We start from the raw sequence: 13,414 nt of genomic DNA, 5'->3' as shown, positions 1-13,414 counted from the left end.
TGAAATTAATCCTAAAGAAAAATTAATAAGAACCTTCTTTATTTTATATTTTTTTAATTGCAGAACCTGGGCCAATGCACACATTGCAGATGATTTAATCCGTCAACTAGAGGAACATGGTCTTCAGATGGCAAAACAGAAACAGCACTATTTTGGTAAGTCAAAACTTTTGTTTTGAAACCGTGACTAGTCACCCATTAGTAATGATAATACTTTCTAGATGACCATTGTTGCTGTCATTTTGTAAGTCATATTGGCACAATTTTAATTTACGACTCAACATAACACCACAATAAGTCTTTCATGGAAACCACAAAATGATTTGTTTATTCATGAGAAATGATAACAAAATTTTCAAGATGGACACTGCCGGCAATATTTTATGTCTCATTGGTACCGACTTCATTAAGGACCAAACAGGCATCATATGAAGTCTTTTAGTAAAAACCCATGCTGATGCTACCATCCATTCAGGAGGAGTAGCAATAACAAGATTCTCAAGATGACAGCCATACTGGATGTGCATGTGACACAATTTTCTTTTTGACCAGATGTACATTACAAGAGGTCTTCTAGTAAACCCCATGTCAGTATGCTCTATTAATATCAGTCCCATGTCAGTATGATCTAATATGATCAATCCCATGTCAGTATGATCTATTCTGATCAATCCCTTGTCAATATGATCTATTATGATCAATCCCATGTCAATACTATTATGATCAACCCCATGTCAATATGATCTATTGTCATCAACCCCATGTCAGTGTAATCTATTATAATCAATCCCTTGTCAATATGATATATTATGATCAACCCCATGTCAATATGATCTATTATGATCAACCCCATGTTAATATGATCTATTATGATTCACCAATAGCTGACAGTAAATGAGTCATACAGAAGTAGGTCACAAGTCAGTGGCCACTGTGCGTGATATTGGTTGATCTAATTTCGATTTTGTTGTAATTTCAAATCATGGTATCAAAGAAGTTGAGAAGAAAATGGTACTTACAAGTTCTAATATTTTGTAATTGATGCATTTGTTTTCATGACAGATTGTCGTTGCTTTGGTAAAGATTTGTATGGTTTTCTTATAGAGTAAAGGCTTGTATATTTGTAATATAGAATAAAGATGGTTGTTTTATATGAGTAAAGACTTGTATGGTTGTCTTGTAAAAGTTAAGACTTGTATGGTTGTGTTATATGAGTAAAGACTTGTATGGTTGTCTTCAGTGAGTAAAGTCCTGTCTGGTTGTCTTATAGAGTAATGACTTGTTTGGTTGTCTTATAGATTAATGACTTGTATGGATGTCTTCAATGAGTTAATTCCTGTGTGGTTGTTTTATAGAGTAATGACTTGTATGGTTGTCTTATAGATTAATGACTTGTATGGATGTCTTCAGTGAGTTAAGTCCTGTCTGGTTATCTTGTAAAGATCAGGGTCTATGTTGTTTGTTCTACTGATTAATCCTTACAAACACTCCCAGATCTGCCAGCACAATTGTGTGACTTGTCAGAAGCCACCATACATACAGAATGAGGAAGAAGAGCATGTCTTTCTCTTCATCATTAATAGATAACTCCCTCCATTCAAAAGGGGGGTGGGGGTCTCTTCCTGTGTTGTATAAGTCAACTCTTACTGTGGTACAGGAAGTAACAGTGACCTGCATGGTTTGGAGACTGCCTAAAGGCCAGGATGTTTGATGCTCATTATGAAGCCATCACTGTGGGTGAGGGTTTGAATGGGCTTGATCCTCTGCCGATTCTAAGGGAGGGAAATTGCCTGTGAGCAAGGTTAATGTCCTGGTGACTGAGATAAGTTAATCATGCCTTCCCAAGAGGGATGAGCAACAATTTCTTGCTTAGATCTGTTGTGGTCTCGTATGTCAGATCTTTGTCTCTGGATAGATCTTTGCCTGGTCACTTGCACCAGGCACTGGTCACTGGGCTGCAGCCATGGTTTACCCACCTGTCTTCAGGCTTTGAGCACCAGTCACTGTTAGTCATGTTTTGATTATCAGTATGGGCATAAGGATGGGGTCAACACCCCCTGACCCGCTCCTATGTTTAATCCCAGTTGGGATAGGGAGTTAGGTTGTACGAGCCTGGCTAGTGATGGGGATTAGATCAGCATCCCCCTTGGGAAGTAAATCTTCCTTTCATCCCCCTTGACATTGATGACTCATGGATACCCCTGCCTTGGTTTTGATGTATAGTGGACATGACAGGTCATGAAAAGGCTTTGTCAACTCTGACCTTGGCTAACAAAAACAAATGGGGTGGGGTAGCTGCCACTTACCCCCAAGATGGTAAAGAAGGAATCAGTGATCTCTCATTATTGCTGTCTCCTGCACCTTCCCACCTGTCAGGTCAGGTGTCGTAGGAAGAGGAAGTTTGCATGTTTGATCAGGTTGTCTTAAACTTTCTGGCACCAAGGACAAAAAGATTCCCTACAGTCGGGAGTATCTTTCTCATGCCTTCTCCTGTCCAGATCTTCTGCAGTATTGCACATTGGATTCAAAAGCATGGGGATACTGTCACCCACCCTCCAAATCTGGGGAACACAGACAATTTTAGGATGACAACGGAAATTAATAGTACATAATGCACAAATAGTACTATTGAGTTGAGATAAATCTTATATGTTTTGCAACCTTGAATTTGTGTTTGCTTAAGTAACTCATGAAAACATTAACATGTTTGAATATCTTGTTCACCTGAACTTAGCTGCACAGTGGAATATTCTGCTCTGGATATTGCTTTTATTTATCAGTCAGTATTTATTATAAATAAATATTTAAGTTTTCTTATTAACTTTTCTTCTCAAACTTATGAATCATTAATTAATGACAAATTGTGTAATGCATAACTGTCATCTCTTTTATCTTTTTTCAGTCTCAAAATAAACTAAATTGTCCTTGCTAAAGGGTGATTTTAACTTCAAAAGCATGTTGCACTTACAGCAGTCAAACACTTTACATACTTCCCACAGAAAATTCCTCTGGTTTCATCTCATTGAGGAGGTACTTCTGTTTCTAGCTCCTCCATTTGCCTGTTTCTATTGCAAAGATTCCTCTGCCTAACTAGTTCTGATGTCCAGTAGTTTTGGTCCAAGTCAAGAGTGGAAGGTATTCTGTATGTTGGCTTTTAATAAGGCATCAGACTGGAATCATTTTCTTTTCATTTCTGGCCCTCCAATTACTAGATGGAGGAGAGAATATATTTAGTTTGGAATGGGGACTAGTAGTCCTGGAAAAGAATGCAATAGTAGCGGTATTATATAATTAAAATTTGTTTTGCTTCCCCCCAAAGTACATTTAAATTCCACTTTTGAAAAGTTTAGTTTTCTAAATGAGCCTAAGTAGTTGTTTTTTTAAGAGGCAGCAATTTTTAGAGTAAAAGGTTTTTGTGTTAAATAGTCATTATTTTGTTAATCATATTGGCATGGCTGTTAGATTTTGCAAGAAGTCCATGTCTAATTTAAGTCTTATAAAAATTTAATATTAACCTACTGTAAGGATGAAATAGTAAAATATTAATACACCTAAAATAAAATAAAAAGTTTGCTTCTACAGCAAATAAAACTAAAATTTAAGCAATCACAACTGAAGTCCTTGTCTAATTTAAGTCTTATAGGAAATGTAATATTAACCTACTGTAAGGATGAAATAGTAAAATATTAATACACCTAAATTTTTTTAAAAAATGTTCACTTTTACAGCAAATAAAGGTATCAAATAATCCATATTCAAACATTAAAGATTACTTACCAGACATCTCATTCTCAGTGTTTGTGAGATCATAATTGCCATTTTAAATAACACACAATACATATTTTCAGTATAACTTTATTGTAAATATAAATAATCATTTGCATATTGGGGGCAAATCCTGTCACAGCAAACTGCACCAGCAGAGCTCTGCATTTTTCTTCAGGAATACCTCAGGTAGAGAGACTTGGGGGAGTTTGTAGGGTTGTGAAGAGTGTCTGACACCTGTATGTGGAGCTGCAAGAGACTAATACGAGGTATAGAGAGACATTGATGATTGAGAATGCAATAACATGGAAAACACATGAACTAGGTTTCAAAATGCATGATACTCCTGATGTGCCTAAAGGTACCAGTATTATAATGTATATGTATTTGATAACCAGTTAGGAATTCACTTGTTCACTAATAGAAGATACAGCTGAAATGACAATGTAACATAGGATGTGAAAATGAATGATTGTCATGTACAGCTATACAACGTCTCTGAAGTGTTCCAAAATGTACGATGGTATCACTAAGTAAAGAAGGGAAATAATGCATTGATCGACACAAGTATGAACTGACAAGTGAGGCACAGGCTGTGACATCTGCCTCAACACAAAGCAAACTCTGTTGGGGTACACCAAAATATATCTACAATATACATTAGAGGACCATCAACCCAAGGTTGGATCAGATGGTCTAGAATTCCAGCCTTAGAAGCACTGGTAGCTGCCCTGATGTGGAAGGTGTGTTCATTATTGCGATGTGAATCATAACCTAACCTGAGCAAAACAGCCTTAATGGTAGCAATAAAGATAGTTCTACTTAAGGCGCGACCATTGTCCATGAGGAACAGTGGATCACAAGCTCCAGCTACTATCCAGGTATGATGGAATTTCCTTATCACTTGGAAAGGACAAACAAGGACATCATAGTCCATAGCATTAATATGATATGCACACCTTGACGGAAAATGTCATTCTTAGATGCTCTATGATGCAGAATGAATAGGCATTTATCCATATGAAATATCATGTCCGATATAGATTGTTTTGTTGCAGAAAAAATGGGCTCCACAAATAGCAAATTATCCACACTGCAGCCCAGCAAGAAGCCAGAGAAAGATGCACTGTATATTACTTAAACTACATTTAATCAATTAAATCATATGTACAAAATGTTATGCCACATTTTCTGACAGGACTAGGTATACAGTGCTTCAGGTTTACACATTATTTTACTTGCATGTATGTTATAAATTCACATGCAAAAAAAATCCTCATTTCAGTCAGTTTAATTGTCCATTTCTTAATTTTGTATTCATGTACAGTGTGACCCCGCTATAACACGGTAGTTAGGAGCCATAGAACCTGACCATGTTATAGACTGAACTGTGTTTTGAGCAAATAGGTCAGTTAGCGGAAGAAAATAATGCATGTTCCCCAAAAAATTGGTGGGGGTGAGGAGGTAGGTAATAAATGCAGGTGCAAAAATACATGCTTCATTGGCACAGTTATGATCTTAAATCAATGCATATTAAATGAGAAATACACCTGTAGTGAAAACAAAGAAGCATATATAATATTTTACTTTATTCAGAGAACAACGCATTGGTATATATATGTGTATATTGTTTATATATATATATATATATATATATATATATATATATATATATATATATATATATATATATATATATATATATATATATATATATATATATATATATATAATTATAGCATGAATAGAACACCATGTACTCACCTGCAAATCTCATCACATACATTGAATCAAGAATACAGGTAAAATTCCATCATAAATATGCACACTCACACAGATTTAAAATGTTCAGTAATTTTATCACAGGTCATATAGGTCTGAATTCAGTGCAAAACAATAGCACAATATCATAACAAATGATGAAGCACATTTACTTTTCAGTACATCCCAAGTCGGTAAAAGTTAGTTTGCATTTTAAGCTGCCATTGGTAGCATTTGCAAGCATAACCTTTTTTCCTGCAAAAAGGAATCTTTCACAGCACAGTAAGCATGTTCTAATCACGTTGGAAAATGAAACAATCCATCAGATTCCATTGCTTTTATTTAAATCTGGTACTGACAGACATCATTTTCTCTGTTCTAAAGTGGAATTCTGCTTTTCTCCTGACTTGAATCAGATTTTTCTTAATATAGTCCGTTTATTATATCATCTCCAATCCTTTTTTAAAAATGGTCTGACCGCTCCCATTCTGCAACAACCCTTGTAAATTATTTGTTCCTTATATTAGCACACAAGTCTTGTAGAGAGTATTCTGATTGGACAAAGGTTTAAATTCATCCAATGAATCTTTGTTTAATGGAAACTGATGGCAATGGGAAGAAGAAACATGTTTGCAAAACTTGGCATCCTGATTTGTTGAGAGAGACCATGACACGAAAAGTTTAGATAAAGGTTTAAAAAACATATGGAAGTGGGAGTGACTGGAGTGCAAAGCTGACGGAAATTTAGTTGATCAGTTTATAAGTAAACTGAACACTAGAGGACTGGCATTTTGTGACCTCTGTAATAAAGATCTGAATTACGGTAATTGCGGTTGAAAGAGTTTGGAACAGCACCTACAAAACAAGCTGCATATGGAAAAATTGACGCTTAGAAGGCATCTGAAAAAAGTGCAGTTAATTACTGTAAGAAGAAAGATTTCTTGCATGACAGAACAGATGTAGCCCTCTGTCAGAATATGTGCTGTGTATGTCACCAATACAAAGTACCAGCTTGAAAGGAAAAAGGCTCTCTCTCATTGAGAAGGAAAAGAAATTATTGATAATTGAGCCAAAAAAGTCAGTGATGACAAAAGGGAAGGCTAAAGAAATCTTTGCCAAAGCCACAAAAAGAGCTCAACTGGCATATCAACAGGTTGTGTCCATTCGAGAAAAAGACAAGTGAATGTATGGGATTATTTGTATATAGTTGATGTACTTGGGTGTTTATTTTACAAATTTGTTATGTAAAGAGAGAAGTATACTACATTTGCTGCAGAAATTGAGAAATTATTGTGTCTTAATTATGATGTGAATACTTACATGCACATGAAATAACTGTAGCATCAAAAGTATTGGAGAACAAATTCATGTGACTATAAATATTGTTGTTATTGTTGTTGTTGTTGTTGGGTTTAACGCCATTTTTCAGCACAAGATAGGCTATACATGGCGGCCAGTATAAATGGTGGAGGAAGAACCCTGGAAAACTCAGGGAAGAACCACCGACCCACGAGAAGCTACTGGCAGGCTTTCCCACGTACCCACGCTATATAAATATTGTGAAATTATTGAAATAAAGTTGAACATATTTGGTAAGTTTATTACTTTTTCAGATGATTATTTTGGTTTATATTATGATCATAAGTTGCACCAGGTGCAGTTTTTTATGAGTATAAAATGCGTTTTTGGCCATAGGCCTTCAGCCCTCTGGACTCCTTAATTGGGGGTGCTGCCCCTGAGAACCCCCAAACCCCCCTTAAACTTTTTTCAGCTTTTTTTACAGAAGACCAAAATCATGTCTGTACTGACTTGCTTTGAAGAAAGGTTCTTTGATTTTATTGAAGATTCTAGTCGGCTTTCTTTGATGTAGGGTGCATGCGTTATTGAAGTCACTGCTAAAGGACAGCGTTGGAGAACCAAGCAAATTTTTTATATTGTTGCAGCAACATCAAATAATTGTTTTGCATGATTGAAACTGATTTTTGTTCTACTTGATTAGGATGTTTTCATAACAATCAGTGCCTCAAAAGGTAATCTGTTTTCTTTGAAAATTCAGCAAACTATTTCATCTGGGTACATTTTTAAAAAAGGAATTGGCCATCATTTGGTCAGTTGTAGTTACTGTTACTCCCTGCCTATTGAATAGACCAACAAGTTAGATCTTGTGGTTTTTTTTCTTCTTCTTCATTTGTAGTAGCAGAGTGATTCTGCCTTCCATGCATGCATCAGAAATTTAAAGAAGGGTCAGTGGATGATAGAGTTGCAGGTGTTCTGGTTTGATGACAGGGATTACTACAGAAAATGTGAGTGTACTGGAGGATTTAATTCTGAGTGAAGAAAAGAGGAATTTTACTTACCATCCACATACAAATGTCAGTCTGTGTAAATATATTAATTACTAGCAAGCAGCCGAAAATCCAACGAATAGAGATTATGAGATAATACCTCATTCAGTTGATCTCCGCTACCAGAAATGTCAACAAAAAAAAAAAAGCAGACATCTCACAACATACATTACTTATGCTAGATGTATACATAAGCAGATTATGATGTAACAATGCACTGTTAAGATGGAGAAAGAATTTGTTTACGTAACAATAGATAAATTTCAGTGCATTTTATATCAAGTGTGCAGCTTTCTTCCATGAAGCCTCTGAATTTCTCTAATCCAAACCAATGCTTGTATATACAAGTTTAAACAGCCAACAATATCACCAATAGAAAAATAATTGCCGGATGGTATATTTTGCTGCCAATAAGGAAAACAAATCACAGTTTGATGATCCCTGAATAAACTTTTTACACATTATTTATCGTACTTTTAAGAAGAAAAGACTATTTTTTTCGTGTATGAGAAAAATACATATAAAATTTAAGGAGCCACACCACGATCATCTTGTATTGTTCATACATGATGTTAATAAACTTTTTACGTTTTTTTTCTTACTTTTATGAAAGAATTTTTTTATGTATGAGAAAAATACAAGTTTATGAGATTTTGGGGGCTATTCCACAACCGTGTTGTATCCGAATTTGTGTTATGACTGAGTGTGCTCTCGTGGGGTCACACTGTATTCATATCATATGTGATAAGATGTCAGTTACTTTTATGCTATCACATCTCGAACCATTCACTGAATTAGATAAGAACTTCTTTTTTTATTTCACTTCATGACTCTGTTTTAGTAATTTTAGAGCACAGCAAACTAATCTTTAATAATTTGCAGTAACCTTCAGTTTAATTACATTGTATTTTCCCTTTCAAACAGACAGACTACAATCAGAAGTTTTAGAACTTGCTGACGAACGAGAAAAGACTTGGGTAAATATCTTTATGTAATAAATTTAGTGTAGTCTATTCTCTTTATTCCAGTACAAGCCATTCCTTTTGACTGTGCACCACTGCTAACAGTGTAAATCCAGGCTTCATAAGTACAAAACCTTTTTAGTAAGAAACTAAGGGGGTGAAAAATTCCAACATCAGTAATCAGGGTCCATGCTAGGTGGTGAAAAATCACAAAATCAGGTATCATGGTTCACGCTAGGGAGTGATTTTGGATTCTGTTTCTTTCTCAAAATATTTTGAGAATATGAGTCCAGATCTCATAATACACTAATATCCTGATTTAAGGTGTTCTCTTTAAATTATTTGTAGATAAACATTTAAAATATTGATCAGCCAGTACATGGGCTGATCCGGTACGATGCAGTTTCCGGTTAGATTTACATTATGCTTGGTAAATGTGACAGGTCATCAAAATAATACTGTTGGATTAAGCAGTACAAATTTGTAATGTTCTGCAAAAACGACACATATACTGTTATCATTATTTTCATTGTCAACGAATACATGAAGCCCATTATTGCACTGAATGAAATCTTTAATTAGATAATATGATAACAGATGCTAGAACAGCGATGTATGATTGTATTTCATGTGCAAAATTTACCAAGATGCAATAGTGTGGTTAGTTTCCATTTAATATAATAATGACTTGGGCATATAAACAATTCAAATGTAAGCAGTGAAGTACTTCAGAAATATTAAAAAATAATTATTTAATGAACAGTAAGTGATAAAATTTATAAATAATTTCCTGTATTTTTTTATAAATTTGGCTCTGTTGTGTGGAAAGTGGAATTAATTAAATGTAGACAAGTAATTAAAGCCTTTTCACAATTTTGAGCATTACTTTTATAAATTCAGTTTTTTTAAATATTTTTTTCCTCAATTTTGTTCAAAGAATTATCATAACAATAGGCAATTTTTTGCTGTGATAGAATTATTCAGAAATATCTAACGATGCTTGATAGCATGTAGGTAATGCTGGCAGTTTGTTAGAATACACTTTTCTTATTTGGGGTATTTGCTTGAGTTTTTCTTCCTTAATAATGGTACATCTTATGTAGTTTTTAATGACGGAAGGGTACAGATTTCCAGGAAGATATTGTTTTGGAATGTTTCATTTACTCCTGGCAAAATGCAGCAACATATAAAAATATTGAATGTTTCCTAAGTTGATAAATAACCAAGCAGCTTCTGAGAAGAAAAAGTAAAAATAAATGTCAAGCAGCACAAGTTACAGGAAATTTTGAAAACTCTTTTGCAGGAGCTAGAGAGATTAAATGAAGAACTGGCAAAAGAGAAGGCAAAAATGGAGACCTTTGCTGACGAAATGAAGGAAGAGTTTGAGAGAGTGAAAAGGTTTGATAGAAAATCATGCATTTTGGTAGCAAGCTGCCATATGTGCTTGCATATTATGTGTACCAGTCTATAACAACAGAGACCCTGATATGTCATGATGGACTGACAAATCAGAGTATATGTTCTTTGTTTTCTTCTGGTGATTTACTGCCCTGCAAGTGCCTCAGCACTAAATCTATTCGTGTTTCTGAGACCGCTCTGGTGACCTAATAGTTAGAGCATCTGTCTCCGATGTAGGAGGTTGTGGGTTTGAACCCCAGCTGAATTATACCAAAGACTTAATAGAAATGGCCCTAACAGCTGCCTTGCTAGGCACTCAGCATTAAGAGGTTAATGTTAGGACTGGTTGGCCTTGTGTCAGGATAATGTGACTGGTTGGGACATCATGCTGAATGTCTGTGACACAATGCTAGACATCATTATAAACTGACATACTGCAGACATGGTAGTGATATGACTGAAAAATTGTTGAAGCTACATTAAAATCCAAATCATGTTTTCACACACACAGACACACACACGGACACACACACTGTGCCATAAAACAACCTACATGGTAGCCATCTGGAAAATCTTGTTATTGAAACCACTTCTGATGATCTTATTGACATGGGGTTATACTTATAGACTTCTCATGATGTCCTGGTGATCCTAAAAGAAAATGTTGATAATCTGACATCCAGTATGGCTGTCTCTGTGTCCATCTTTAACATGTTCCTTCACTACTCCAGCTGAACAGATGGCCATGCTAATCTCTTTCAGAAGTAATCAAGAGGTGGTGATAAAATGTTTTTTCCTCAAGAATACATCTTGACAAATTATGAAATTAAATTATTGGTAATTTTGACATGAAAACTTTGTAATACTTAAAGAAGTCATTGAAATTATTTTAAAAATTTGGGAGTCATGCCACAACTGTACCATGCTTAAATTCATTTTCTAATGAAGTGTAATTCTAATATAGCAACTGCCTTGATAATTTTCACAAATGACAAGAGCAACTTTGAAAAAAATTACATGTTGTGGATTCACCTTTATTACATTGTACACATCCTGAAATGGCTAATTTTACCAGTGAAATGAAAACAGGATGCAAACGGAATGCAGAATGAATGCAAACAAAATGCAAAATGAATGAAAATGGAATGCAGAATGAATGCAAATGGAATACAGAATGAATGCAAATGGAGAACAGAATGAATGCAAATGGAATGCAGAATGAATGAAAATGGAATGCAGAATGAATGCAAATGGAGTGCAGAATGAATGAAAATGGAATGCAGACTGAATGAAAATGGAATGCAGAATGAATGAAAATGGAATGCAGAATGAATGCAAATGGAGTGCAGAATGAATGCAAATGGAATGCAGAATGAATGAAAATGGAATGCATAATGAAAGCCAATGGAATGCAGAATGAATGCAAATGGAATGCAGAATGAATGAAAATGGAATGCAGAATGAATGCAAATGGAATGCAGAATGAATGCAAATGGAATACAGAATGAATGCAGAAACGAAATGCAGAATGAACACAAATGGAATATAGAATGAATGCGAATGGAATGTAGAATGAATGCACATGGAATGCAGAATGAATGCAAATGGAATACAGAATGAATGCAAATGGAATGCAAACAAAACCAGTGGGCACCAGTCAGTAAACTAGTGGATTTTATGTAGAGAAAATATTTGCATATATACAACTATTCCTTTTACATTTAATTTGCAGAATTTATTTCACCAATGCTGTCAGAATTTATTTCATGTTGAAAACTTGCTGTTTAATTTTAATCAGAAGAGAATACATATTATGGGAAAATATGCACTTGTTTTCAGTCTACTCATAACACACTACATTTATGTTGATAAGAAATCCTACTGATTTACAAGCCAGTTAACATAGACAAGAAATACTACTGATTTACAAGCCAGTTAACATAGACAAGAAATACTACTGATTTACAAGCCAATTAACATAGACAAGAAATCCTACTGATTTACAAGCCAATTAACATAGACAGGAAATCCTACTGATTTACAAGCCAATTAACATAGACAAGAAATACTATTGAATCATATAAAAGCTAATTTATGTCGACAAGAAATGCTACCAATAAAGAATCCATTCAATTGATCAAAATTATGAAATCTTCTGATTCGATATCCTGGTTCTGTCACATATTTCTCTCTGTACAATCTTTATTTGAATGAGATGCAATAAGAAGTAAAATTACCTGACAGCTATACACAACATTTATATTCTTAAACTTTTTGCATTCTTGAATATATTGTAATGTTTCATAAATCCAAGCTGTCTTGCATTTATGCCGTTTCTATTTCAATAAAGCACACTTTTGATAAAACAAGATAGGAAATCTTTAGTTCTCTCCATTTACACTTAAAAGCAGAAAATCCAACTGCAATAAATGTGTTTCCGTTTTATTCCTATTAAGTGAAAGTGAAAGGTAATGATGAATAAAAGCAGCGAACACAAAATCTGAATGCATTTCCAAGATTGTAAATGAAAAACAATGAGACGGTGACACGTGAAATACAAACAATGTACATATTTGGTACATTTATGTAACAGGGTCTGTTGCAGGGAACCAAGTTTTACATTTTGATATTTACTACAAATTGCAAATGTAAATATCTATTTGAATAGGATCCATCCTGAGGTAAATACCAAATGAATAAACATAAACAGACGTGCCTGTGACACTTATATCCATAAAAAGAAGGAATCCACAGTACATTGTGACTACTGTAAAGTGATTGCTCAGTCATACCCAATTTAAATAAAAATAGACATTTCTTCTCTAAGAACTTGTGATAAGTTATTTTTTTAATAAACAATCATACATATACCTGATTTGCAGCAAATCTTATTTCCATGATGATTGTAGCTAACAGTATAAATTTAATTCCAGTGAGTTGGATGAGACACAGAATTTTATGAGTGCCTTGGAGTCAGAGAGGTATGAACTGGCAGAACAGTTAAAAGGTCAACAGAGTAATCTGAAGGTACAGTCATGCCATTTTATCTTGTTTGAATGAATGAATGGCCTTAGGTAGATACGAATAAGAAGTATGGTTGATTGATTGGTGTTTAATGGTACACCACTTTTCATAGGTTATATTGTGTCTAGAAACACCACTGTGGCTGACTTGGTATGGTTTG

At 34.5% G+C, this 13,414-nt stretch overlaps 1 protein-coding gene across 3 annotated transcripts in view; it reads left to right on the top strand.

The window, feature by feature from the left end:
- LOC149805198 (pleckstrin homology domain-containing family D member 1-like) overlaps positions 1-13,414 on the top strand; it is a 106,771-nt gene that overhangs the window by 57,079 nt on the left and 36,278 nt on the right. For all 3 annotated transcript variants that reach the window (XM_089948347.1, XM_089948342.1, XM_089948350.1), the window contains exons 5-8: positions 64-155; positions 8,795-8,847; positions 10,136-10,230; positions 13,164-13,257. In XM_089948347.1, the coding sequence (XP_089804473.1) occupies positions 64-155; positions 8,795-8,847; positions 10,136-10,230; positions 13,164-13,257 (334 nt within the window). The remainder of the gene's footprint in view (positions 1-63; positions 156-8,794; positions 8,848-10,135; positions 10,231-13,163; positions 13,258-13,414) is intronic.

Source organism: Sinohyriopsis cumingii, chromosome 2 (genome assembly GCF_028554795.1).
Source record: "Sinohyriopsis cumingii isolate HCF-2022 chromosome 2, ASM2855479v2, whole genome shotgun sequence".
Classification (NCBI taxonomy): domain Eukaryota; kingdom Metazoa; phylum Mollusca; class Bivalvia; order Unionida; family Unionidae; genus Sinohyriopsis; species Sinohyriopsis cumingii.
The sequence above is the reverse complement of the archived record's forward strand: the minus strand, read 5'-3'. Positions and strand labels throughout refer to the sequence as shown.